Below are 25,047 nucleotides of genomic sequence, written 5' to 3' on the forward strand. Positions count from 1 at the left end.
CCCGCAGCTCCCGCCAGCGCCCGGGGCGTGGTAACGGCCGTCACTTCACCCGCGCCCCGATCGCTTCTGGGCCCCGCGGTCCCTCCCAGCCCCTGGCCGTGAGCGGGTGGGCTCCAAGCGCTGCCCCGACCGCCCCGCTCACAAAAGGCGTTAAACCGAGGAGCCCGCGGGGGCTCGGGCTGCACCGCACCGGCGGCTCCGGCCATTCCCTGTTTTTTGCCTCCCCGGCCACGCCCGAGCACCTGGCGCTCCCCGACCCGCCACTCGCTGACCGGGGACGCGCGTGGCAGCACCGCTGCAGCCTGGCCGAGCCGCGTGCGGAGGCGCTGGGGCCGGGGCTGCCGGGGCTGGGCCGGGGCTGGGCCGTGGCGGGACGCTGAGGCGCGAGGACAGAGCCCGCGAGCAGCCGCTGACGGTTCTGCCCGGGAGAAGGCAGCCGCCGCACCGGGCGCCGCGCGCAGAGGCGGGTGGCCACCGGGGCCGCGGGCTGCTGAGCCCCACCGGGGCTGGGCTGGTCCGGCCCCTCCGGGCCCCGCGGCCGAGTCCAGCCCCGGGCGGGAGGGACGCGGAGGGGCCGGGGGCGCGGAGGGGCCGAGGTAGGCCGCGGGCTCGGCCGGGACTACATTTCCCATCGTCCCTCGCGCGCTCCGGACTACAACTCCCGTCGTGCCCCGCGCGGGAGGCGTCTCCGGCCGTGACGCGCGCGGGCTCCATGGCGACGCGGTGACGTCGCGGGCGGGGTGAGAGGTCACGGCGGCGGCGGCGGTGCCGGTGCGAGGGCAGCGGAGCCGCGTCCCGGCCCCGGTCATGGCGGCCCGGCGGCTCCGCGGCGCCCTCCAGCTCGGGGCGCGGCAGCGGCTGCGGGGCGCGGCGGCCCCGCCCGGCAGGTGAGCGCCCGCGGGGCGGCGGTACCGGGCAGGGCCGCGGGGCCCGGTTGGCGGCACCGGGGCCGGAGCGGAGCGGGGCCGGAGCCCGGGGAGGGGCCGGAGGTCGTGCAGGGCCCGCGGGCACCGGTGAGGGCCGCGGGGCGAGTCCCGGGGGCAACGATCGGGAGCGGGGGCGCAGGACAGGCCTCGGGGAGACCCCCCGGGGCGAGCGGCCGCGGGACCGGCCCCCGCGGGACTGGGCTCTGCCCGGGGGTGACCTTGGGGACAGCGAGGGGGCCGGGGCGGGAAGGGAGGGCCCGTGGCCACGGCGGGGTCTGTGGCCCCGGGGCCGCCAGCAAAGGCCCCCGGGTGGGAGCGGGGACTCGGTGCCGGCAGGGGAGCCCGGGGACGCCGGGGCCTGACCTTGGGCAAACCCCGCGGCGGGGGGGGGCGGCGGCCACCCCGGGAGCGGCCGTGGGGGCCGCGGGGCCGTGTCCCGGCAGCGGGCACAAGCGCCGGGCAGGTGCCAGCACCTTCCTCTGGGCCCGGGGAGACGTCAGTCCCGTCGGCGGGGCGGGCGCCGGCGTCACGGTTCGCTGGGGCGAGCGGAGCGGCCGGGAGCCCTCGGGCCACCCCGGCGCGTCCCCCGCGGGCGCTGACCCCCGCGCCCGGCCGCGCTGCCAGCGCCGCCGCCGTCCTGCCGGCTCGGGGCCAGGGTGGCTCTCGCGAGCCCCGGGCTGCCAGCCCCGCCGCCGGCCGGGTCAGCGGCACGAGAGCGGCGCTGCCTCAGGAGCTGCGGCGGGGTCCCGGCGCTCCCGGGGACACCCGGCGCTGCGCGGCCACAACCGCGGCTCTCCGGGAGCGCGGGGGCTGCGGCCGCCCCGGGGGCTGCTCCTGGCACGGGCCCGTCCCGTGGCTCCGGGAGAAGCGGGACCTTTCTCCCGCGGCCACCAGGCCCCGGGGAGGGCTGGCGTGACCTGCGGGCACAGCTAAAAATACCCGCGCGGTGCCGCGGGCGCTGCCGGTTACAGCCGTCACGGGAGGGAGCCCGGTGGGGCCAGCCCTGACCCGGAGCCCCCCCCCCGGCCCCCGCTGTCCTCTGGGGCTCGGCCGCTCCTCGGGGAGGGGCCCAGCGTTGGCCCTTCCCGCCGGCACCATCCGCGCTGCACCCGAGGGCCCGGCGGGACACGGGGGAGGGAGAAGGTCCGGGGCGGGGGGGGGGTAACGGGCGGTAACGGGCGGTAACGGGCAGTTGTCCCCGCGCCGCCGCGCCGGATTAGGTGTCCCCGAGGTCAGGTTTCCCCGGCCCTTCCTCCTCTTGCGCAACCCCGGGACGCGCTCGGACTTCCCCGGCCTCTCCCCGCCGGCCCGTAGCCCCGGGCTGGGCCCGGCCGTGGGCTTCGTCCCTGACCCCCCGCAAGGCCCCGCGGGGCCGGTTCCCATCACGGGAGGGACGGGGGCGGGTCTGGAGGGGCCCCAACGTCGTGGCCGTCCTCGGGGGGAGCCGGCCCGAGCTCGGCTCCGCCGCTGACGCCGGTTTCCCGCCCAGACACGCGGCCCTGTGCGGCCTCCGGCTCAGCCGGCTGGGCCGGCCAGCGAGCAGCGCGGGCTGGGAGCCCCGGGCCCAGCCCAGCCGGTCCTTCCTCAACCTCACCAACAAGCGCAAGGAGTACTCGGAGCGGCGCATCATCGGGTAGGTGCCGGGGCGGGGGCGGGCGGGGGGGTCCGCGGCGCCGCTCAGCACCCGCCCTGCCCCCAGGTACTCCATGCAGGAGATGTACGACGTGGTGGCCAACGTGGAGGACTACAAGAACTTCGTGCCCTGGTGCAAGAAGTCGGTGGTGGTGTCGCGGCGCGCGGGGCACGTGCGGGCGCAGCTGGAGGTGGGCTTCCCGCCCGTGCTGGAGCGTTACACCTCCATCGTCACCCTCGTCCGCCCCCACCTCGTCAAGGTGAGCGCGGCCGCCGCGCTGGGGGGCGGGGGCCACCCTGGCCGGCTCCTGGACCCCCCCAGCGACCGGCCGCTCGCCCTCCCCAGGCCGTCTGCACCGACGGGCGCCTCTTCAACCACCTGGAGACCAACTGGCGGTTCAGCCCCGGCATCCCCGGCTACCCCCGCACCAGCACCGTGGATTTCTCGGTGAGAGGCGGCTCCGGGCGCGGCCGGGGGGGTGTCGGGCGGTGCCGCGGGGGCTGACGCCGCCCGCTCCGCTCCCCAGATCTCCTTCGAGTTCCGCTCCCTGCTGCACTCCCAGCTGGCCACCGTCTTCTTCGACGAGGTGGTCAAGCAGATGGTGGCAGCTTTCGAGCGACGGGCGGCCAAGAACTTCGGTCCCGAGACCCGCATCCCCCGGGAGCTCATGTTCCACGAGGTCCACCAGACGTGAGGGGGGGCCCGGCCCCCACAGACTGTGCCCAGCCCTGGGGCCGCCCCCCCCGCGCCCACCCCCCACCGTATTTATTTGAGTGCGTCTCTGCTGCCTCCACCTCCCTCCCGGCCCCCCCCGCGGGAGCTGCGACTCCCTGGTTTTGTAGCTGATTTTGGTTTTAAGTTTTGTTTTAGTTCTTGGGAGCTTTATTTTATTATTATTTTTTCCTCCTTTTCGTTCTGTTGAAGCCCTTGGCAAGGCCGGGGGGGGTCCCTGTGGTCCCGCCGCCTCGCTCAGGGAGAGCGGGAGGTTTGCTGCGGGGCTGGGGCAGGATGGGGCCCAGGTGCCGGAGCCCCCCCAGAGCCCCCCACCTTCCCCGGCAATTCCAGGAGCAGAAGGGAAGGAGAAGGCGCAGGGGGGGACCCCGGCGGGAGCGGAGCCGCCATCTGCCCCCGAGGGCCCCTCCTCCGCCGTCGCACACTTTGCACAGGTGACACGCACAGGGTGGGGAGGGGGTGGCTTGTGCTGCCCCCCCCGCCACCCCCAGCCCCTCGCAGCCTCAGGGACCAGCAGGGCTCCCCCCCCAGGTCCTTCCTCTGGTCCCAGCTCCCCTTCCCATACCCGCGGTGGGGGGACGGGGGGGGGCCTCCAGCTCCACCTGGCCTAAACACCCACCTGCGGGGGGGGGGGGCAGGGGCTCCCTGAGCAGCCCCCCCCCACCCCTGCTGCACCCCTGTCCCAAGGGCACCCCGGCCTCAGTGCCCCGGGGGGGCTTTCAGAGGCCAGTAAAGCGTTTGCCAAGGATGAGTGGCCTCCTCCTCCTCATTCGGCAGCCACAAGGGGGGGGGGGGGCCCACAGGCCGAGACCCCCCCAACCCCAAACCAGGCTGGTACCTGCAGCCAGCCCGGCCCCACCGAGGGGCCAAGCGCCGCCGCACCGGCCCCAGCAGAGACAGAACCGGGCCTGGGGTGGCCCCCGGGGGGGTGGAGGCACCATCCCCTGACCCCCCCTTAACCACCCCCCCGGAAGCGAAGCAGAGTGCGGGGGCTGGGCCTCAACCCTGAGCCCAGAGTGAGGGAGGGACTGAGGCTCCGGGTTTGTTAATAAAAACATTTATTTTGCATTTTGTCGTTGTTTGTACAGAAGCACCCGATACCTGCGAGGGGCCGGGGCCGGTGTTTTGGGGTGGGGGGCCGGCTCCGGCTGCCGGGAGCATCGGACATGGGGGTTCACACAAACACGGGGCGGGGGCAGGAGTGTATCGAGTCCCTGCGGGGGGGGCGAGGCCTTTGCTCTTCACCTGCCGCCCCGCGGGGGGGCCTGGACGCGGGGCTGGACTGAACCCCTCTCGGGGAGGGGGGGGGCTTGGGGGGGTCCCCAGGGCCAGTGCCACCCCCCAGCCCAGCAGCGGGGGAGCCAGGGGGGCTCCCAGTGTGCGCGGTGCTGCTGGGGGCACAGGAGCCCCTCCAGTGCCGAGCTGGGGTGGGGGGGGACAGCCTGGGCTGGGGGGTGGGGGACCCCGGGGCTGCCTCTGCCCCCTCCCAGGGTGGCCAGGAGCGGGGGGGGGGCTGGGGGGGGGCTCTGCTCGCCCCCCAGGAGCCCCCCGGCCGGTGCCCGAGGGGGAGTCAGTGCTGGGCGCGTCCAGGGCGCAGCAGCGTTGCCGGGGGGGCGGCGAGCCCCCGCCCCGTCCCCGTCCCTTCTTCACCCGGATTTGTAGCCCACGAGCTGCATCAGCCCCCGCGTGCTCATGGACTTGGGCCGCTCCAGGGGGAAGCCCAGAGCCCGGCTCCAGACGAGCTGCGCCAGCACCCCCAGGGCCCGCGACACCCCGAACAGAACCGTGTAGTAATTCATCTCCTTCATCCCGTAGTACTGCGGGGGGGGAAGGGGGGGTCAGGGAGGGCGGGAGCCCTCCCCTGCCCCGGGTCAGCCCCCCCGCGCTCACCTGCAGCAGGACCCCGCTGTGGGCGTCCACGTTGGGCCAAGGGTTCTTGGCCTTGCCCTGCTCCAGCAGCACCGCGGGGACGATCTTGTAGAGTTGGGCCACCAGCTTGAACAGGGGGTCCCCGGGCAGGTGCTTGAGGGCGAACTCCCGCTGGCAGGTGTAGCGCGGGTCCGTCTTCCGCAGCACCGCGTGCCCGTAGCCCGGCACCACCTGCGGGGACGGGGCGGGGGGGTCAGAAACGGCCCCGAAACGCCACCCCCCCCGCCCGGGGCAGGGCCGGACTCACCCTGCCCGAGTTGAGCGTGTTCCAGATGAAATCCCGCAGCTTCTCGTCCGACACCTCCTGGCCCAGCTCCTTCTGCAGGTTGGTCAGCCAGAGCAGCACCTCCTGCGGGCGCGAGAACGGCGGCGTGGGGACGGACAGAGGGAGGGATGGAAGAATGGACAGAGGAACAGAGAGACAAAGGGACGGACAGATGGACATGGGAAGAGACAGGGGAATGGACAGAGGAATAGACAGGGGAACAGAGCGATGGACAGACGGATGGACGGATGGACAGAGAAACAGAGGGATGGACAGAGAGGGACAGACAGACAGAAGGACAGAGTGATGGACAGAGGCACAGATGCACAGAGGGATGGACAGACGGACGGATGCACAGAGCGATGGACAGACGGACAGAGTGATGGACAGAGGCACGGACAGACGGACAGGGGGCGCGCGGAGGTGCCCACCTGGTTGGCGAGGCCGTGCAGGGGCCCGGCCAGCCCGTTCATGGCGGCGGCGAAGGCGAGGTACGGGTCGGAGAGGGCGCTGCCGACCAGGTGGCTGGTGTGGGCGCTCACGTTTCCCCCCTCGTGGTCACTGCGGGGGCGAGGGGGCGCATCAGGTCTCCCCTGTCCCTGCCGGGGGCCCCCACAGCCGCGGGGGGGCCCCCAACAGTCGACACCCCCCTCCCATGATGTCCCCGGCCCTGCCCACGGCCCCACCGGCCACGCGCCCGGTGACACCCCCAGAGCAGCCCAGGGTCCCCCCCCCCCAACCTGTGGATGGTGAGGTAGAGCCGCATCAGCTCGATGAATTGGGGGTCGGTGTAGCCCAGCATGTTGGTGAAGTTGTGGGACCAGTCGAGGTTGGGGTCGATGGCGCCGATGCTGCTGCCCTCGCGGTACAGGTTGCGGTAGATCTTCGCGGCGACGCACGGCAGTTTGGCGATCAGGTCCATGGCGTCCTCGTAGACAAACTGGGACGGGCGGGGTAAGACGGGGCGGCTGATGACCCCCCCGCACCCAAACCTGCCCCCCGCCGTGGCGCCCAGGCCCCCCCAGTACCTCCCAGTACTTGACGCGGTGGATGCCCTCGGCGTAGGCGCGAGCGAACTTGCTCTCGCTGTTGAGGGCGGTGATGGCGGCGCTCAGCTGGGACATGGGGTGCAGGTTGGTGGGGAAGTTGTCCAGCATGGTCACCACGTGGGAGGGCAGCGCCGCGCGCCGGGCCCACTCGCGGGACACCCAGCTCACCTGCGGGGGGGCGCGGGGGGCGCTGAGCCGCGGGGCGAGGGGCCGCCAGCTGCCCCCCCCGCCAGCCCCCCCCCCCCCGCACGCGTTACCTGCTCCTGGGTGGGCACCTCTCCGGTCACCAGCAGCCAGAAAAGCCCCTCGGGCAGCGGCTCCTCTCCCCCCGCGGCCTTGGGCAGCAGCTTCTGGCACTCGGGGATGCTGTACCCGCGGAAGCGGATGCCCTGCGGAGCCCGGCACAAGCGTCACCCGCTGCGGCGTCGCCTGGGCGAGGCGGGTGCCCGAGCGGGGCGGGTCAGGCCCTACCTCATCGGGATCCAGCACCGAGGTCTCGTATATCAGCCCCTTCATGCCCCTCATCCCGCCGTACACCTGCAGAGGGGCGGAAGGAGGCGGTTACCGGCTGCGGCCCGGCCCGGCGGCCCCGGCGCAGAGTCCCCCCACTCACCATGTCCACCGTGATCTGCCCGATGGCCGTGTTGCCGTGCTGCTGCCTGAAGCTCTTGATTTTCGCCTGCTCCTTGGGGATCATGTTGGCCAGGACGTCCTTCAGGCTCTGGGAGGAGGGGAGGGGGCTGTGAGCCTCGGCACCGCGGTGGGGGGCCGAGCACGCGCTCCCCCCGCCAGCACCGGACAGGGGTAACAGCAGCGGGGGCTCCTCTTACCGTAGCAGCGCTGGCATGACGGGCGGCAAAGAGGACGCACGGCGCGTTCTGCGGAAGAGCGGACACAGGGACGCGGCGTTACCCGGGGAGAGCCCCGCTGCGGGCCCCGGCTGCCCCATTTGGGGGGGGGCTGTAGCCATACAAGCGGCCCCCGGCCCCCCGGAGTGCGGCAGAGCCGCCCCGTGACTCCAGCGAGATCCCGTCTCACAAGGACGCAGCTCCCGGCAGCCGCGGTGCTTCCCTCGCCCACGCGTGCCGGAGATCAGAGCCAGGCAGGTTCAGCCGGGCTGGGCGGTGCGGGGGGGGGGGAGCAGCACAGGGGCCCCCCAGCTCTGCACCACCCTCATTCGCATCACGCACGACACCGGCCGCGGCCGGAGCCGCCGCAGAGCCGAGTGCGGGGCCGAGCGAAGCCAAGGCGGCCGCATGTGGCTTCCTGCTCCCGCGGAGCGCGGCCGGCGCGAGTGAGCTGCTGCCAGGCGGCACCGCGGTGGTTTTCCTGCGCCAGGGCCGGGGACACCGATCGCGGCTCCTCGCCCACGCGGGAACACCCTGACACGGTGGCGCCCGCCCGCGCCCCTCGGCCCTGCCCGCCGACCCCGGCAGCACCCAGCCCGCGGCGGGGACATGGGGCGCACCCGCACCCAAACCCACTCACAACCCCCCGGGTGGGCAGCGCGGGGGGGGGACGGAGGGGACCGGGAGACGCCAGCCCGGTGCCGGGAGGCCGCATCCGCACCCGGCAGCCCGTGGCCTCCGCGGAGCTGCGGCGGCGCCTGCGGCACACGCAGAACATGACTCGATTTTTCCACTGGGTGCCGGGTGGACGCGGGGGGGGGGGGGGGGGGCAGCGCTGCAGCGAGCCCCCAGCCCCGCATGTGGGTGGCCCCATGAGCCCCCGGCTTGGCCAGGGGGACCCCGACACCCCGAGGGAAGCGGCTGCGCCGCGTCCCCCAGCAACAGGCGGCACCCGCGAGGGGAAAATGCCGGCGGGAACAATGGAGGCGGCAGCAGGAAGCCCAAGGTCAAGGCGGCCGCCGCGGGGCCCCCGCCGCACCCCGTGTCACCCCGTTCACGGGGCACCCGCACGGCTCATCCCGGCTGGGCCGGGCTGTCACCGAGGCGCCAAGCTCAAGGTCACACGTGTTGGCGGTGAACCGAGCGCCAGCTGACGGGGCTGGGGGGCACCCACCCTCCCGGGTGCCCCCCACAGACACACCGCGGTTTGGGGGTGCGGGAGCCCCCCGGGCAGTGGCCGCGGGGAGGAGGAAGAGGAGGAGGAGGGTGGCGGCAGGACGGCGGGTGGGGATTAGGGCGCAAACCGGGGGGGGTGGCCCCAGCCGCGGGGGCAGCGGCCCCCCCGGGCGAGCGGGGCCAAGTGGGGCACCACAACACACCGGGCCGGGCCCCGGCTCCCAAAATAACGCCCGGTCGATAGAGACGCCGCAGCGGCCGTTACGAAACGCCGGGGCCGCGGCCAAGGCAAACGGGCGGGGGGGGCCCGGGGCCGGCCCAGCCCTGCACCGGGGCTCGAACCCCCCCGGGGCACCCCGGCCCCCCCCAGCACAGCCCCGGGCCGGACGGGGGGTCCCCTCGCTGTGACCCCGTTGCCCTCTACAGCACCGGGCCGCTGGGGAAGGTCGAGGGGGACGGCGGAGGGGGACCCCCGCCCCCGGTGCGGCCCGGTGGGAGCCCCCGGGGCTGGCGTGGGGCCCCCCCCGGCCCCAGCGCTGCAGCGGAGCCCCACCGGGGGGGGGGGGGGGGGCAGGGAGCCCCCAGCGGGGGCTGCAGCAGGGCGGGGACCCTCAGCCGGGGGCTGCAGCCACGGGAGAGCCGGGGCCCCCTCAGCCCCGACACGGCAGCGGCGGGGGCACATCCCGCCCCGCCGGTCGTTACGGTCGCTCCCGGCGGAGGCAGCACCGGTGCCCGCGCCCACCACGTGCTGCCGCTGCGGCGCGCGGCTCCGCGCCTCCCGCCACCCCCCCGTCCCCCCCTCCTCGCCACTTGCCGTGCGGCCCCTTTAAGACAGCGCCCCCCCCGCGTCGCCCGTTTAAGAGCCGGCCCCCCCGCGGCGTCGCCCCTTTAAGGCGCGGCGGGGCCGGGGCGGGCGCCCTCACCTTGGGCCCGCGGAGGCGCGCGGCCGCCCGGCTGCCGGCGGCGAGGAGCGTCATGGCGGCACCGGGGTCGGGACGGAGCGGGGCCGGGCGGGAGCGGGGCCGGGGCCGGGCGGGAGCGGGGCCGGAGCGAGCGGCGGCGGCGGCGGCGGCGGCCGGGGGTCCTCAGCGCGGCGGGTGGGGCGGGGCGCGGCGCCGCACTGGTTATTAGCATAGCCCCGCCCGGCCCCGCCCCCTCGGGGCCGAGCCGATCGCCATAGGCCGCGCCGCGCGCCGCGGGGCGGGGATAGGCAAATGAGGCGGCACGGGGGGGCCCGGGCTATAGGTGGCCGCCGCGTTCGCCTGATCTGGGCTTGGGGTGGGGTGAGGCGATGCTCCGCCCCCTCTCGTGACGTCACCGGCCGCAGTACGTGACGTCATGCCGCTGCATCACACCCACCCCCTCCCCCCTCCTCCGGGCGCGTCGCTCGGCTGCGGCGGGGCGGCCCGTGACATCATCGCCAGGCTGTGAGGTCAGCGGGGCCCGTGATGTCACCCCAGACCCGGCCCCAGCGGCTCGAGGTTGCCCGGTGACATTGCCCCGGCTCCGCGGTGACGTCAGGGGCCTGGGATAGGGGGCGGGGCCCGGCCGGCTGTCACCTCCCCGCTGACCCCAGGGCATTGCCCCGGTGGCCCCGGCAGGGGAGCTCGAGTCACCAGAGGCACCGCAGGGACACACGGGGCGGCCACCGGCATCCGCGTCCCCCCGGCCCCCCGCGCACAGGAGCGACACCGGCCCTCGGGTGGGCCCGTGGCACGGCCACCGCAGCCCCTTTATTGCCTGCAGCAGGGAGGGGGGGTCCCAAAACCGGCCCCGGGGGTCCCAAAAACGGCGCCGGGGGTCCCACCTCCCCGCCCCGGTGTCCCCCGCCGTGTCCCCCGGCAACAGCAGAAGAAGGTCCGAAACAGCCCGGCAGCAGCGAGGACACGGCCCCCGCGGCCACCCCGGCGGGAAGCAGGGCCGGTGTCCCCGTGTCCCCGGCACCGCGGCGGCAGCGGACGGACGGCGAATAAATAGGATGAGAGCACCAGAGCGGGTGAGGCGGCGGCTGCGCCGGGTCCAGAGCCGCGGTCTTCCCCGGCACGGCTGCCCGTCCCGGTGGGGACGAGGCGACCCAAGAGGTAGGGGACGTCCGGAGGGAGCCCGGCACCGTCCTGGTCCCGCGAGGCTGCCGGGGTGCGTCGGCACCGTCCTCCGGCGGCAGCCGGGGCCGTCTGCGTCACAGCTCGTCGTGCGGGATGTGGAGCGCGTGGTCGCACAGGTCTGCGGTGACAAAGCCAGTGCTCAGCCCACGGCAGAGCCCCGGGGACCCCTCCCCGGCAGCACGTCCCGTCCCGCTGGTCCCCGGCCGCCGCCTGCCCGTGCGCGGGGCCGAGCCGGGCGCAGCCGTGACCCGGGGACACCTGCGCTTCCCCCGCGCTTTGTTCTCTGGTTAATGAGAAACGCGGCTGTTTGGACAGAGCCACCAGCCCGGCCTTTCCCCGGGTCCCGCATCCGCAGCCGCCCGGCAGCCGGGGCAGGGAGGGTGCCGGCAGCGGGCGCCCGGCTGGGGGCCAGCTGAGCCCGGGACCCCCGGGGAAGGACCGTTTCCCCCGACGCGTGCGCCCGGTACGGAAGGGACGCGCCCTGGCCCGGCCCCGCAGCGCAGGTAACGAACGGGGGCCACGTTCATGAACGCGGAGGCACAAAGGTCGTGGCGTGCCCTGACCCCGCCGTTCGGGAGCTGGAAATAGCCCCGTGGGAAGGGAGAGGCTGTGCCAGGAGCCCATTGGCCGCTCCGGCGCGGCAGCTGCCCTGGCTCGGCCCCGCGCAGCGCACGCCTGGCCGGGCAGAGCACCCAAAAAAAGCTGCAGGCAGCGGGCTGCGGGTGCTGGGCTGGCAGCACGGGCAGTGGGCTGCCCGAGAGGGGCTACGGGGTGTCGGGACTGCGGGGAGGACTCGCAGCTCCTCCCGCCTGAGCAGCCACGGCCCCTGGGGCGGCGGCAGGGAGCCCTCCCCGGGACGGGCCAGCCCAGCCCGGCTCACCCGTCCGCTTGCTGCAGAGCCGGTCCTTGACGTTGTCGGCCTCGTGGGAGAGGAACTCGATGAGTTCGTCCTCGTACTCCTCAGCGATGCTCTCGCACTGCAACAGGAGCCACCCGCGGATCAGCCGGCAACCGGAGCCCGGCCCCGCGCCCACCCCGCAGCCTGGGAGCAGCCCCCTCCCCTCCAGCCCCAGGAAGGACCAGGCAAAGCGGCCGCAGCCGCCCAGCGCAGCGGGTGCCACCACCCAAAACCTCCGCCGTGAGGAGCCGGGCCCCGCACGCACCGCAAACTTCAGGCTGGAAGCCACGTCTCCATCGATTTTGACCCCGGAGAGATCCATCTTGGTCCCGTCGCGGGAGATCACCCGGACGTAACTCTTGCGGTGCGTGGACGGATCCGCTTTTTCCCCGTATTCCTTCATCTTCTCGCACACCCGCTCCAGCAGCTCGGTCAGATGTGCCTCCGACCGGGCGTAGGGCACCTACGGGCGAGCGAGGGTCAGCGGGCTCCGGCCTTCGGGCGTGGCGGCGGCACGGGAGCGCCGAGGAAGGGCCAGAGTCCCCACGGACACCCTGGGAACGCCGCGGGGCTGCGCTGGCGACAGGAACGGGAGACGGGACTCCCCCACAGGTCCGAACTCGCACCCAGCGCCGCAGCCTCCGCTCGGTCTCACCTCCACCACCGACTGGCTGCCGTCGGGGTTGATCCGGAACGAGCCCATCTGGATGGTTTTCCTGGGGTCGACCTGGGCGATCTCCCACTCCAGCTCGTCCACCAGCGCCCGGCACGCTGCGGGGGACGCGGGCGTCACCGGCCGGAGCCAACAGCATCGCCCGAGCCCACACACACAGAGCCGCGGCTGCCCAAAGCCACTGGGATTAACTGGTGTAACTGGTGCTGGCGGCAGAGCTGCCGTCCGTGGGGAGCGGGTCCCCCAGGGCCGCTGCGGCCCGTCCGTCTGTCCCCGAGCAGGGTGAGCGCGGACGGGCAGCAGCGGCCGCAGGACAAGTGGGTCCCAAGGGCCGCCCCAGCCTGGCCCCGCTGTCCCGTCCCGTCCCGTCCCGTCCCGTCCCCCCCCGCACCTCCGCAGTGCAGGTCCTGGCTCCGGCGGGCGCAGGCCGCGGGCAGCAGCGCGGCCACGGCCACGGCCACGGCCAGGCAGAGCGCGGGCGGGATCCGGCCCCTCATCCTCACGGCTCCGCTGCTGCTGGGCGACCTGCGGGCACGGGCAGCTCCAGCGCCGGAGCCCCCCGGGGTCCCCACACCCCGTCCCCCGCCCCGGCTGCCCCAAGGCCCGTCCTCGGCGGGGCCCCGTCCCGCGCCCCCCGGAGCCCCCGTCCCCCCCAGGGCGCTGCTGCTCCTCCCGGCCCCCTCCCCGCGCCACAGGGACCCTCCCAAGGCTGAACCCGGAGCCCCCGGAGAGCCCCTCCCCTACAGGATCGCGTCCAGACCCCCCGTGTGCCCCTTCGCCTCCAGCCCCGAGTCCGAGCCCCCCCCCGCCCCGCGGAGCCCCCTCCCCTCCCCTCCCGGGCCTTGCCCGGAGCCGCGGGCCCTGCCGAGCCCCCCGTACCGCGCCGCTCTCCCGTCCCGCTCCGCCGCCTGTTGCCCCGGGGCTGCCCGCGGCGCCGCCCGTCCCGGCGCGCCCCTCCCTCCGACCCGCCGCGGGGAAAAACGGCCCGGAGCGGGCGGCGGCGGAGCCGGTTGGGACGACGGAGCCGGCGGGACCGGCCGGGGCGACTCCTCGGACGGCGGCGGGGCCGTCCCGTGCGCAGGCGGCGCCGAGGGCAGCCCGGAGCGAGCGCCGAGGGCCCCGGCACCGACAGGGCCCCGGCCGCGTGGCGCTCGGCCCCGGGGAGGCGGGGTCTGCCGTGACCCCGCCCCCACGACCGCCAGGCCCCGCCCCCGGCCCCGCCGTGTCCCCGGTGCCAGCCCCGGGCCGGGTCCTTCCTGCCGTCACCCCGGTGCCGGTCCCGAGCCCCGCAGCCCCGGAGCCAAGGAGGAGACGGGGGCGCGGGTGTCCGAGGCTGCTTTATGAGGGCGCCCGGGCCGGCGGGCGAGTTGGGGGGGGGGGGCAGCGATTCCCGGTAACGGCAGGAAGAGGGAGTCCCGGGGCACCGGGCACCGGGGTGGGGGGGGGGTCGGGGACAGCCCCGTCGCCGCTGCTGGTTCCAGTTCCACGTGTCCGCCTCCCGCGGGGCTGCTCCTCGCGGCCGGTCACAGGCCCAGCACGGGGGGGTACACGGCCCCATCTGCTGGAGACAAAGCGGGGTGAGGGGCGGCGGGGGGCGCGGGGCCGGGGGGCTGCGGCGGCGCCTTACGCTTGGGGCTGCTCTGGCTGTCGGGCTCCGGCACCTTCCAGTCCATCTTGCGGCCCTTCTCGTAGAGGCCCTTGAGCACCTTGCGGAAGTCCTCGGGCTCGGCGCCCTGCGGGCTCAGCTCCAGGTACTTGCGGTAGAGCTGCAGCGCCGTGCGCGCGTCCTCGATGCTGTCGTGGGTCTCCCCTTGGATCTTCAGGTCTGGGGGTGCGGGGAGAGCCCCGGTCAGGGAGGGGGACTGGTGGGGACCCCGGGGCGCTCCGCACCCCCACTCCTGCCCCTCCTGCACCCGAGGGTTCAGCCACTGACCCAGGAAATACCAGGCGAGGAAGCGCAGGGAGATCATCCTCTTCCTTGGGATGTGGAACAGGTAGACGGTGTCGATCACCTGGTCCTTGGGCACCTGGAAAGCAGAGAGGGGCTTGTTGCCAGGGCAGGGGGGCCACCACAGGGCCACCAGCCTCCCAGCCCCTCCCCAAGACCCCCACGCCCAGGGGGAGGGAGGGGGGCTCAGCGCTGTCACCATCAGGTTGATGACACGGAAATCCTTCTGCAGCCCGTGGCCCACGAACTTGACTCCCACGTCGATGAGGAAGCGCAGCTTCAGGTAGGTGGATTTGAGGGTGGTGAGGTGCTTAGAGGAGATCTTGGCGTCCAGGTCCCCCGGCTTGATCCCCGAGTACTGCGTCAGGTAATCCACCACCTGCAGGGACCGGGGAGGGTGTGTCGTTACTGGGGGTGCTCCTCCGTGGAGCAGGAGGCACAGCGGGTCCACGTTCTCCTCGTGGGGCTGGGGGGGGTGCGTGAGGCAGGCGGGACCCTCAGACCTGCTCCTGGGTGGAGATGTAGTCGTCAATGAAGGGGACGCCCTCATTAGGGCCCTGCCCGCGCACGCACGTGATCCTGGCCACCGACATCTGGCTGGGCTTGATGGTGGATTTGGTGCCGTCGCTGCGCAGCTCGGCCTCCTCCTGCCGTGGGCGAGAGGAGAGCTCGGTGACCGACCCGGGGGGGGCTGCCCCTGTGCCCCGTGTCCCCGTCCCTGGCGGGGCCTGACCTCGTTCAGCGTGACAAACTCGGCGTCCAGCCCCACCAGGTCGCCCGCCTGCGGCATCTCGCTCAGCATGAGGGGGATGAAGGTGGCGTGGCACTTGCGCTGCTTGCGAGCCAGGGAGGCCTCCGCCAGCAGCACGCTGGCTTCGATGGGGTTCTTGACTGCAGGAAAAGGGGAAGGGAGATGGGCCGCGAGCCGGCACCGCCAGCCACGCAGCCACTTCCACCCCAGACACTCACTGACGAGGTTGTACTTGGCGTTGAGGTTCCTCCGGGCGTAGTACAGGATCGCCGGCACCTTCCAGCTCATGTCGAACTGCACCGCCTCGCACTGCAGGGAGCGGGGGGTCAGCGCAGGGGCAGCCTGGCATGGGCAAACCCCCCCGCCCCCCCGCGGGGGCCCCGTGGCCACGGTCTCACCCCAACACGCGGCCGGCGGCACCGCCCCGCGCGCTCACCTTGTCCACGGGCTCGATGAGGAAGTCGTTGAAGAGATACCACTGCTGGTGTGTGACTCCCTGGGGGCAGAGGCACAGGCACGGCCTTAGGGGCCCCCCCAGGCCAGTGCAATGACTCCTCTACCCAGTTACCAGGGAAAGGGGTGTGACGGTGCCATGCGGGAACTCCCGCCCTTCCTGGGACACGGCGGGGAAATCCCTGCTGGCCTGGGGGTGACGCGACGCTCTGGGGCTGGACAGGCACCGGCTCTGCCCGGCTCCTACCCAAAACTCCACGGAGATGCAACAGATAAGGGACAGGGACGCAGCCTTGACACACTCCGGGAACTCCTGGCTTGGGCGTCTCAGCCAGACCGGCCCGCCCGGCCCAGCCCTCCCTGCTCGGGAGGGGTGGGATGTCCCAGCCCCCACCTGGCAGCACAAGGAGGGGCTGGCAGTGCCCGGGAGCAGGAGGAACCAGCGCCATAAGTGTGGCGAGCGCTTCCTCGGCCCTTCCCTCCCCACGAGGTGCCTGAGCAGCATTTCGGGGCCACCTGGCACCTTCAGCCAAACGCTCGGCACTCGCCCAAGAGACCCAGGGACGGACCCGTTCAGCCGCGGGCGAGAGCCCTGGGCAAGGCAGGACTCCCGGGGGCAGGGCTGCTCTCGGTAGCCCGTGGGCACAGTGGCTGGGGGCGGGAGACCGCTCATCCCGCCCTTCTCACCTCCTTCCTTTGGTGGTAGGTCTCTCCCACCTTGATGTGCCCCACCAGGCTGCCCCCCGTGCGGGAATCCAGGATGTGGACGACGGTGGCCATGAGATCGTAGACGTACACCGACTCGGGGTCGTCGGTTGGGCTCAGCTGTGAGAGGAACCGGCCCCCAGAGAAAACGTCTGAGCCCCGACCGTCTGCCAGGCAGCTCCAGGCCTCCAACCCGAGCCCCAGAGCTCGGCCATGCCGTCCCCCCGCCGGTGCAGGCGTTTCCGTGCCCTCCCGAGGTGTCCCCGAGACAGTCTCATCACCTCTCGCCCACACGCGCTCGGCCGAAAGCGGTTCTGAAGCCGTTCTGCTCCCACAGCCCCACGTGCGCACGACCACGTAGCCCCGGAGGGACCTCGTCAGCCTTTACCTCGTCGCTCTCGCTCCAGTTGCAGACATCCAGCTCCTTGCTCTTGGTCAGCCTCATCTTGATGGCGTGAGGGATCCAAATGTTCTTCAGTTCCTCCACGGAAGGATACGAATGCCCCGTGTCGGGGTTCCCCAGCTCCTTCCTGCACAGAGAATCATGGAAGGCCGAGTCGGAGGGAGTTGGGACGTGTCGTCCAGGCCAACTTCTCCAGGGCAGGATCCCCACTGCCCCCCACCCCCTCCCCCAACCTCCAGCCTCTTCCTAAACCTCCCACAGGACCGACGGGGCGTCAGCCCCGCAGCCACCTAGAGCGGGACCCCGCGAAGGCCAGAAAGGGCCGATACACGGTCCCGGGCCTGTGGTGGGTCTGAAAAGGGCAGGAATGAGGGCTGGGGGCTCAGAAGTGGGTCACGGGGTGGACCACAGGGTATCTGAAGGGGATGCTGCCCAGAGCGCCCAGTCAGACTGTTCCAGTTCCGAGCCCACAAGGAGCTGCAGACAGATCATCAAATCATCGTTATCCGATGAGAAATGCCCCTGAGCTCCAAGGCCCAAAGAACGACCCAGAAGGCGTCACGACTCAGCGTCACCACCCCTGGAACGGTCACCTACCACTCTCCAAGAGAGATTTCTTTGCCTTTGGTGATCTCAAAGCCTCCTCTCTTCATCATGGCTCTCTGAAAGGCATACTGGCAACGAAACATAGGCAAGCGTCAGCGCGGAGAGACAGGCTGGGCTTGGGAACGCGTGGGTGACAGCCAGGCCAGAAGTGGGGAAAAGACAGGGACTGTAAAGTCGGTGACAGGGAAAAAGACAGCGAGGGAACCCCGACCGTCCGCCCGCTCTCTGCTGGGCCCCTGCTCGGGGAAGCGGGCACTGCCTCGCTGCTCCTGGGGACGGGGGGAATCAAAGAGTGACTCTACTGCGGTCCCGTCAGCTTTGCCACGGCAGATCTTGTCTTTTCCAACTCCAAATACAAGCACGACCAAATACCAACACGTCCTCTGCAAACAAAGTAGGGTGACGCTCGGGCGGAGAGCGAGAGGCCGTTAGAGACAGCGAGATCAGAGCGACAGCAGCTCCGCAGAGCCCGACAGGCAGCGAACCCCGTGCGCCAGGGAGAAGAGGCTGCTCCTGCCCCGGAGCGGCTCCCCCACCTCAGCCTGCGTCTTCCAGAAATCTGCCTCCTTGGAGCTGTTCACCTCACAGTTAATGACCAGGACGTCGGGCAGGCAGCGGATGTTCCGGGTCTGGACCTGCGGAGAGAGGGGGGGAGATGGGAGCCGGGCAGCACCCAGAGCCCCGCAGAGGCTCAAAACCGGATTTGGCCCCTGCTACCTCCTCCCCCCGCAGCACCTGTGCCCGCAGAGCTCCCTCCCCGCTGCCTGGCCGCGCTCCTGAGAGCTGGGGGCAGCTGCCGGGGGGCTCCCCTCTGCCCCCGACCCCGGGGGGGTTCAGCTGGGATCCGCCTGACCGGCCAGACGCGTTCCAGCGCCTGCACAGCCCAGGAAACACCCCCCGGCACGGCGGTTGCCATCCAGGCCAGGAACAGAATCTCCGGCATCTGCTCCAGAGCTTCCCCGGGACTAACGGAGGAGCTGCCCCCGCGCAGCCAGCGGCACGGGGCGCTCACGCCCTTCTCCCCCGCGCCCTCGTCGCGCTGTGCTCACACCCCGCGCCCAGCTCACCGTGGGCTGGTACTTCTCGCAGTTCTCGCACCAGGCTTGAGTGTTCTGCTCCAGGCAGATGCTTCGCTTTAAAATTTGGGCAAACTCATAATCTTTGACCGGCTTTTCTGAAGGGAGAAAGGAGAGTAACGTCACCTTCCAGCACACAAATCTTTACCGCTTTAGCTCAGCCAAACCTCTGGGGTTTTCCTCACAACCACCAGTGAGAAGGTCAACCCCCAAATCTGCCTTTCTGTAGCCAAAAGCTCGGCTGGTTGGAAAGCCACCACTAGACCTCGGCTGCCGGGACTGCCGCAGCCCGGGACAGGCCACGGCGGAAGCTCCTCGCCGCAGGTGTCTGTCACTCGGAAAAGTCACGGCCCATCCATAGGGATGACAAACCCCACCCGGCCCGGGAAATGCGGCAGCGTTAAGCGTGCCAGGCCCTGCCCTGCCCGCCCCTGCCTGTTACCGGTGCTCTCGGGGTAGGAGAGGGTGAAGAGCAGCGTGGAGGACACGCGGACCGTTTCCTTGCCACAGCGACACATGCTGCAGTTCTCCATCTCGCAGCTGAAGAGCTGCCCGATAACCGAGTCCCCCGAGGACCCGAAGCTGCTGGAGAAGAAGAGCCCCGGGGTCAGCGGGATCCCGGCGGCGCCGGCAGAGCGGCGTGGGGCTGAGCACCGGGCACCCACAAGGGCCGTTCAGGGCTTGCACCCAGATTCCAGCAGCTCTTGGGGAACCGGCTGTCGGGCTCCCAGAGCCGGTGCCCTCTGCGCAGCCCCGACCCGCCAAGCCGCGGGGTTGGGCTTAGGAGGGCCTGAGGCTCAAACCTGGCACAGGGGCAGGCGCGAGTGGCAGGAAAGCTCCTCCCCGAGCCCCGGGTGCGGCCCCTGGCAGCCACCCCCCTCCCTGGTCCGGGAACTCCCTGTGCTGTCCCCAGCCCAGGGACTCACCTGCTGCCAGCTCCCCGATACGCCTGCGGTCCCTCCTGCTCCTGGGTTTCCTGGTGCAGCTGAGTAAGAATGAAACGGTTCCAGCTCTGAATCAGCCGCCCCAGGTTCACCTTCCCCGTGGCTTCGTCCGAGTCAGCCAGGATCAGCCCCAGCGCCGAAGCCTCCGGGATTGTGCGGAAAGCCCGCAAAAAGTTGCTTCCCTGGGGATGGGGCAAGAACGGAATCATGTCACCGAGGTCAAGTGACAGGAGTTTCCACACTGTGTGACGCCATCACCCGAGGACCCGGCACCAGCCGGCTCCCGCTCCGGCCCTCGCAGGCAGCCCTGGGCTCGGCACAGACCTGGCAGGGGTCTCCGCGGGACAGGTCCAGCATGTGGAAGAGCAAACCCAGCTCGCAGCCCAGGCAGAATTCCTTCTGGCACAGGTGGTTCTGCACCAGGCAGCGCACGGGCTCCAGGAAATACAGCACCTGGCAGAGAGGGAGCAGTGAGGGGAAGCCCCGGGGGCTGCGGCAGCATGGGCAGGGCTGGGGGGGGGTCTCCCACCTGGATCATGCAGTTGCAGTAGGCGTTGGGGATGTGGGGCTCCAGGCCCGCGAACAGCGTCTTGTTGTAATGTTTGAAGTCAAAGTCCTCCAGCCCCAGCTTGGAGTATTTGATGGTGACCTGAGCAGAGACGCGACGTGTTAAACGGACACCCGTGGGACACCCAACGCCTCGGTGCTCCCCACGGAGACGCGGCGGGGGCTTGGGCCCAGGCGGGTCCTTCGCCCCAGACAAGCCCAGTCTGGGGGCTCCCAGCCAGCCCCACGCCGTGCCCCAGAAGGCCACTACCTTCCTGTACTTCTTGGCCACCATGTAGAGGTGTGGCTCCTCTTCCCGCCCAATGGGGGACTCGGGGACTTGGCTGAAGCTGTCAAACTCATTGTCCGTCTCTTTTAGCCGATAAGGAATCTGAGAGGGGGGAGAGGAGGGAAGAGCGGCTGAACCCCGAGGCAGAGAGAAGCACCACACACCAGAACAAGCAACTCCTGGGTTTTCCTGCCTCCTCAAATGAGCAAAGGAATAAACCAGAAAGGAGCGGGGCCCTCCCCTAACCTGCACGAGGCCTCCGCACCTTCCTTCTAACGAGGGACTTATCACTGTGGGAAACTACAGCGGCGCTGCGGGCAAGGGCGAGACGCAGCAGTGTTTTCCCAAGGGCAAGGGACGTGCCAGAAACCTCCGAACCAGAGAGCTCAAACCTTTCCTACCGCAGAGCGAGTTATCGATAGAACTGGGATTCTGGGCTGAGGGGGAGACTCCAGCCCTCCCCCGGGGCTGCCTCAGCCGCTGACACTGCTCTAGAAAAGCTGTCGCCTCCGAACCACACACCTGCAACACCCCCAGGCAGAGATTCACCCCAGCCCCGTGCCGAGCCCTGCAGAAGGCTCCGAGGTAGCTCCGCCCGCAGCGAGGGCTCCATCCCCCCCCCAGCTGCAGATCCCCGCTGCCGGCAGAACCGCCCCCCGCCCCCCACAACCCCCTCCCGAGAGCAGGTACCTGGTTGCGGAGCTTGGTCCTCGGGTTCGGGGCGTAGCCAATGAACCCCACTTTCTTCATGGTGCGCAGAATCTCGGGATCTACCGGAGGGGCTCGTCTGGAAACACAGCGTGCCTCAGCGGCTGCTCTGCTTGGCAGCACCGTTTAACCACGGCCTTGGTGGGGTGCTCAGGGGGTCACAAGGGTTCCCCCCACTCAGACCTTCCCCCGGGTTCATTTTCCATCACAACAAAACGCCTGGGCTACACCATAACAGGGCAGCAGCGCTGAGCACAGGCGTGTTCGGGACAGGGCTCAGGCAGCAGAAAAACGAGAGTTTCCACGGAGGCAGAATGCGGCCACCAACGGAGGTTTGACCATCCCCAGGCCTCCCCAGTCACTGCCCTGCGGTTAATCCACCCCGGGGAACTTATATCACGTTTCACAGGGCACATGGAGGAAGGGCAGCACCAGCCCCGAGATGGGGGAGCAACAGAGCCGCTCTCCTGCTCCCCCAGACCCGGGGAAGGAGCGGAACTGCACCGGGACCAGCCTCCCCGTGCTGGTTTTCACTGGGAGACACTGGCAGATTACCGGGGCGCCGGGGCGGAGTTGGCAGCGGGCCAGTCGGAGAGCAGAGCGTCGCTGGTCAGCGGGACAGGGATGAGCGAGAGCGGCACGAGGTCCTGGTTCCAGTCCAAGTGGGGCAGCGTGTCCACGATGCAGGGCAAGGCGAAGTCGGTCTCGCGGGAGTAGGCGTTGAAGGTGACCTCGGGGGAGTCGGCCCAGAGGTGGACGCAGCCCTCCGAGTCGCCGAAGGCCAGGGCCTGTTTGCTGGCCGAGACGTCGAAGGTCATGATCAGGGGCCCGACGGTGTTGACGTGGAAGATGTCGGCGGGGTTGGCGAGGCCGGTGGGCTCGCAGAACTGGCACTGCCCTGCGCGGAGGGAAGCGCGGAGCGACGTGGCACCGGGGAGCGGCGCGGGCAGCCCGACCCCCCCACGCCTCTCGCCTACGGGGCCGTTTGAACCGGCGGGACACGGGGCGGGAGCGCTCGGCCAACTCCATCCCACCGGGATTTGGCCCCGAGCCGCCCCCCCGGCCCCGTCACCCCGCTCTCGCCGGGGACACGGCGTCACCCACCTGTCTGGGAGATGATGGCCAGGCGGGAGGTGTAGGTGGGGATGAAGCGGAGGAAGAAGGGGTCGATGTGGACCTGCAGTGGGGTGGTGGCCCGCATCATGCGCAGGTCGTACACCTTCAGGAAGCGGTCGCAGGCGAGGCCGTTCATTCGGCTGGAGAAGCCGCAGGTCACCAGCAGGTTCCCGTGGACGTCAAAATCCGACAAGCTGCCCGAGTATGCGTCGAATTCGTGCTCCACCACAAACGTGCGCAGATCGCGCAGGGAGACCTGGGAGGGTGAGATGGAGGTGGGGGCAGGGGTCATGCAGGCAGCTGCTGGCTACTCGGGAGCCCTCCAAGCTCTGGGAAAAGCCGGACGCCAAGGCCAGGGTGTCCTGGGGAGAAGCCGAGCATCGGCAGGGCTGCCGGGCAGGACGGGGCCGGCGTTACCTTCCCCGAGGTGTGCCCGCAGAAGAAGAAACGGTTCGACTGCCTCATGATGGTGATGCCGGGAACCTCCACGGTGTACTAGGGAGGAGCAGGAGACTGGGGCTGAGCCCCAGAACAAAGCACCTCCCCGTACCACGGAGCAGCCCCCGGCCCGGCCGTACCTTCTGCGTCTCCTGGACGGTGTTGAGGTCGATCTCCACTACGTGGTTCTGCAGCCCCCCGACGAGCAGCGTGCTGCTGTCCGTCAGCAACAGGCTGTGCATGTCCTCGGACTCCTCCATGCTGCGGAGCGGGGAGAGGAAGAGCCCTCGCGCTCCGGCCCAGCTCGGGGGGTGGCAGGGAAGGGGGTGCAGGATCTGCCCTCGCCCTCATCTAGCGCTTCCGCAGCCGGAGGAAGGGCCGGGACCACCCCCCCAGCGCAGGAGCAGCTCACGGGGCCGGCGCGACCCGTCTGCGGCCAGGGGAAAGCACTCACAGGTAGTCAAAAATGATGAGCCCCCCTCGCGACATGTACTTCAGGTTGGTTTTGGTCAGGAAGAGGACGCCGTTCTCCAGGCTCTGGATCTGGCGGATGTCGTCGCTGCTGTTCACTTGGAAGGAGGAGTATCGCTCCAGCGTCGGGCCGAAGAAGGAGGTGGCGTGGCCCTAAGACCAGCCGGGGACAGGCTCGAGAGCCGCCCCAGCTTCACATGGACGCGACACAGGCAAAGGCTTCGCCCCGCGCCGGTGTCCTGCCCCCCGCCCCGTGCGCCCCGAGCCACCGGAGCCGCTCAGGCACGCGCGGACGAAGCCCCGACAGCTCCTCGGGAGCCCGGGGGAGCACCTACCCCGTGGTTCCCGACCCAGAGCATCTCCTCGTGGAGGTCGAAGTGGGAGACGGAGACAGGCACCCCCACCTCGGAGACGGCGGTGTGCAGCTCGCTGTACATCCCCTCCAGCAGGTGCACCGGCTCCGGCACCGCCATCCCCTCCAGCGACACCCCCTCGGGGTCCAGCTCCACGTTGGGCAGCAGGTTGGGGTTGAGGTGGGGGTCCAGGACGGGGTCCAGCGCGGGGTGGAGGGGGGGCGCATACTCGGCAAGGGAGGGGTCGAGACCTTCAAAATTCATGGTGAAAACCAGCGTCTCCCTTAGAAACAGAAAAGGAACTGAGTCGGTCAGTCAGAAACACCGGGGCCCCGATTCTTGGAACCGGCGGCAGAGGCCCGGTGACTCGGAGGGGCGGGAGAGGCGCCTGGAATCCCCAGCGCGTGCAAGGTGCGGGGCTCCCGCCGGGGCCACCGGCAGCACCGAGCCCACGCGGGCAGCGCGGCCGGTAAAGTCCCTTCCCCGGGGGGACGCTCAGAGCCCCGTCACGGCCCTGAGCCGCCGGGGGGAGGAGCCCGCGGCAGCCCCGGTACACCGGGCAGCCTCCCCCGGGGGCCGGGCTCCCGCTGACTCCCCCGAGCACCGCCCCCCCCCCGCGGGAGGCGCCGGGCCAGCTCCGCACCCGTCTCCTTTATCTCCGCCGAACCCACCGGCGGTATCGGCAGCCGCAGACCCGCGGCCGTTAGCGGCGGGGCCGGGCGGGCCACGGGAGGGGCCCGGGGGGGGCCAGGCCCGGCCCGCGCCGCCGGGCGCTCCGGGGCCCCCGCTCCAACCGCCGCGCTCCCAGCCCGGGGGGGGCCGTTACCCACAACCCCCCGCGCTCCGGCCAAGCATCCCACAGTGCTCCGCGGCGACGGCAGCCGTTACCCAGAGCGCCCCGCGCCCGCCGTTACCGAGCAGCCGCGGGCAGAGCCCCGCCGGGGCCGGGCTCCCAGGCTCGTCCCGCTGAGCCGCCACGGCCGGGCCGGGGCCGCCGCCGCCGCCCCTCCCGCCGTCGCTATAGCAACCGCCCCCTCCCCTCCGCTCCCGCCCGGTACACCGGACCAATGGCAGCGCGGAGCGGCGGGCGCTGACCAATCAGCGCCTGAAGGAGGCGGGACTAAGCGGCGTGGCGGGTGCCGTGCCGGACGGCGCGGCGGAGGGGACAAAAAGGCTGAAATCGGCCGTTTCGGGACGGGTGGTCGGCGCGGGCGGGGCCAGGAGGGACCGGGAGGGGGGACACACGCTCCGGGCCCCCCTCAGACCCCTCCGCCCCCCGACACCGCACAGACCCCCGGGCGCCGCCTGCGGCCCCGCGCCGTCCCGTGGCCTCCCCCGGCGTCCCGCGGGGTCTCACCGTGTCCCCCCGCACCCCGCAGTGCCCGCGGGTGTCACAGAGCGTCCCGCGGCGTCCCGCGGCGTCCCCTGACACTCGATGGGGTCCCAAAGTGTCCCCACATGCCCCCCCATGTCCCACGCTGTCCCCCGGCATCCCGCGGGGTCCCACCGTGTACCCCCGTGTCCCGCGGGGTCCCGCGGGGTCCCCAGGGCACCGCCCCGTGGCCGGGCCGCGGTGCTGAGCCCCACCGGCCCCGGTCCCGGCCTCCCCCGGGACCCCCGCCCCGGCCTCCCCCTCCCAGACCCCCCGGGGACTCGACGCCACGGGAGGGCGGCCCCGCTCGCTCCCCCCAGCGGGTCCGTCCCCGGGCCGGTGCCCGAGGCGCGGCCGGTGCGGGCCCGGGGAAGGCCGGGGACAGCCCCGCCGGGCGGGAGCGGGAAGCGCCGGAGCCGCCCCGTCGGGGCCGCCGCGATTGCGGCGTCGCGGGCAGCACGGCCCGGCCCGGCGGGGATCGGGGCTGCCGGGGCCTGCGGGGGTCCCGGGCGGGGCGCGGACGGGGGAAGCCCCGCCAGGACCCCGCGGCCCCGGGGAGCCGTCAGTTGCCGCGCCGGGGCCGCCCCGGCTGATTTCCCGGTGCGGCGAGGGGGCAGCGGGGGACACGGGGAAC

The 25,047-nt window shown here is 71.9% G+C and overlaps 4 protein-coding genes across 10 annotated transcripts; 1 reads left to right on the forward strand and 3 right to left on the reverse strand.

Moving 5' to 3' along the window:
* Nucleotides 1-736: 736 nt before the first annotated feature.
* On the forward strand, nucleotides 737-4,359 carry COQ10A (coenzyme Q10A). The gene is made up of 5 exons (XM_074854031.1): nucleotides 737-887; nucleotides 2,416-2,559; nucleotides 2,626-2,818; nucleotides 2,905-3,006; nucleotides 3,086-4,359. The coding sequence occupies exons 1-5, from the start codon at nucleotides 808-810 to the stop codon at nucleotides 3,251-3,253; spliced, it is 687 nt and encodes a 228-aa protein (XP_074710132.1). The 5' UTR covers nucleotides 737-807; the 3' UTR covers nucleotides 3,254-4,359.
* Nucleotides 4,333-9,646, reverse strand: CS (citrate synthase). The gene is made up of 11 exons (XM_074854025.1): nucleotides 9,482-9,646; nucleotides 7,365-7,412; nucleotides 7,148-7,255; nucleotides 7,006-7,071; nucleotides 6,792-6,923; nucleotides 6,514-6,702; nucleotides 6,226-6,425; nucleotides 5,917-6,046; nucleotides 5,468-5,569; nucleotides 5,182-5,391; nucleotides 4,333-5,108 (listed from the first exon to the last, which is right to left on the reverse strand). The coding sequence occupies exons 1-11, from the start codon at nucleotides 9,533-9,535 to the stop codon at nucleotides 4,938-4,940; spliced, it is 1,410 nt and encodes a 469-aa protein (XP_074710126.1). The 5' UTR covers nucleotides 9,536-9,646; the 3' UTR covers nucleotides 4,333-4,937.
* Nucleotides 9,647-10,255: 609 nt separating this feature from the next.
* Nucleotides 10,256-12,753, reverse strand: CNPY2 (canopy FGF signaling regulator 2). Its single transcript, XM_074854035.1, has 5 exons — nucleotides 12,626-12,753; nucleotides 12,217-12,332; nucleotides 11,827-12,024; nucleotides 11,544-11,640; nucleotides 10,256-10,781 (listed from the first exon to the last, which is right to left on the reverse strand). Exons 1-5 carry the CDS (start codon nucleotides 12,729-12,731, stop codon nucleotides 10,738-10,740), a joined length of 561 nt encoding a protein of 186 aa, XP_074710136.1. The 5' UTR covers nucleotides 12,732-12,753; the 3' UTR covers nucleotides 10,256-10,737.
* Nucleotides 12,626-24,473, reverse strand: PAN2 (poly(A) specific ribonuclease subunit PAN2). Of its 7 annotated transcripts, none has more exons than XM_074854009.1 (27): nucleotides 24,399-24,473; nucleotides 23,024-23,324; nucleotides 22,672-22,841; nucleotides 22,358-22,478; nucleotides 22,197-22,274; nucleotides 21,768-22,035; nucleotides 21,219-21,561; nucleotides 20,646-20,742; nucleotides 19,938-20,057; nucleotides 19,650-19,769; nucleotides 19,445-19,573; nucleotides 19,103-19,302; nucleotides 18,619-18,758; nucleotides 18,168-18,274; nucleotides 17,637-17,735; nucleotides 17,092-17,168; nucleotides 16,480-16,621; nucleotides 16,074-16,211; nucleotides 15,370-15,429; nucleotides 15,152-15,242; nucleotides 14,916-15,073; nucleotides 14,686-14,829; nucleotides 14,382-14,561; nucleotides 14,168-14,261; nucleotides 13,896-14,059; nucleotides 13,114-13,792; nucleotides 12,626-12,759 (listed from the first exon to the last, which is right to left on the reverse strand). In XM_074854009.1, exons 2-27 carry the CDS (start codon nucleotides 23,303-23,305, stop codon nucleotides 12,734-12,736), a joined length of 4,227 nt encoding a protein of 1,408 aa, XP_074710110.1. In that variant the 5' UTR covers nucleotides 23,306-23,324; nucleotides 24,399-24,473; the 3' UTR covers nucleotides 12,626-12,733. The 7 variants fall into 7 exon arrangements, with proteins under 7 accessions (XP_074710110.1, XP_074710109.1, XP_074710112.1 ...); XM_074854008.1 differs by having other exon boundaries at nucleotides 18,619-18,761; nucleotides 24,399-24,472; XM_074854011.1 differs by lacking the exon at nucleotides 24,399-24,473 and adding an exon at nucleotides 23,956-24,075 and having other exon boundaries at nucleotides 18,619-18,761.
* Between the last annotated feature and the right edge of the window lie 574 nt (nucleotides 24,474-25,047).

The sequence above is a fragment of the Strix uralensis genome, chromosome 33 (genome assembly GCF_047716275.1).
Source record: "Strix uralensis isolate ZFMK-TIS-50842 chromosome 33, bStrUra1, whole genome shotgun sequence".
Classification (NCBI taxonomy): Eukaryota; Metazoa; Chordata; class Aves; order Strigiformes; family Strigidae; genus Strix; species Strix uralensis.

What these genes read in the sequence shown, in the direction of transcription:
- CNPY2 (XM_074854035.1), bottom strand. Translation starts at nt 12,731, where the DNA reads ATGAGGGGCCGGATCCCGCCCGCGCTCTGCCTGGCCGTGGCCGTGGCC. An exon ending in CCAGGACCTGCACTGCGGAG is followed by an intron (nt 12,333 to 12,625) that starts GTGCGGGGGGGG and finishes CGTCCCCCGCAG; the next exon opens with CGTGCCGGGCGCTGGTGGAC. An exon ending in GCAGCCAGTCGGTGGTGGAG is followed by an intron (nt 12,025 to 12,216) that starts GTGAGACCGAGC and finishes GCTCGCCCGTAG; the next exon opens with GTGCCCTACGCCCGGTCGGA.
- CS (XM_074854025.1), bottom strand. Translation starts at nt 9,535, where the DNA reads ATGACGCTCCTCGCCGCCGGCAGCCGGGCGGCCGCGCGCCTCCGCGGG. An exon ending in GGCAGATCACGGTGGACATG is followed by an intron (nt 7,072 to 7,147) that starts GTGAGTGGGGGG and finishes GCCCCTCTGCAG; the next exon opens with GTGTACGGCGGGATGAGGGG. An exon ending in ACCGCGTCAAGTACTGGGAG is followed by an intron (nt 6,426 to 6,513) that starts GTACTGGGGGGG and finishes CGCCCGTCCCAG; the next exon opens with TTTGTCTACGAGGACGCCAT.
- COQ10A (XM_074854031.1), top strand. Translation starts at nt 808, where the DNA reads ATGGCGGCCCGGCGGCTCCGCGGCGCCCTCCAGCTCGGGGCGCGGCAG. An exon ending in GCGGCGGCCCCGCCCGGCAG is followed by an intron (nt 888 to 2,415) that starts GTGAGCGCCCGC and finishes TTTCCCGCCCAG; the next exon opens with ACACGCGGCCCTGTGCGGCC. An exon ending in TCCGCCCCCACCTCGTCAAG is followed by an intron (nt 2,819 to 2,904) that starts GTGAGCGCGGCC and finishes CGCCCTCCCCAG; the next exon opens with GCCGTCTGCACCGACGGGCG.
- PAN2 (XM_074854008.1), bottom strand. Translation starts at nt 23,305, where the DNA reads ATGAATTTTGAAGGTCTCGACCCCTCCCTTGCCGAGTATGCGCCCCCC. An exon ending in ACTGGAGCGAGAGCGACGAG is followed by an intron (nt 16,212 to 16,479) that starts GTAAAGGCTGAC and finishes TTCCTCTCACAG; the next exon opens with CTGAGCCCAACCGACGACCC. An exon ending in TCATCGAGCCCGTGGACAAG is followed by an intron (nt 15,243 to 15,369) that starts GTGAGCGCGCGG and finishes CGCTCCCTGCAG; the next exon opens with TGCGAGGCGGTGCAGTTCGA.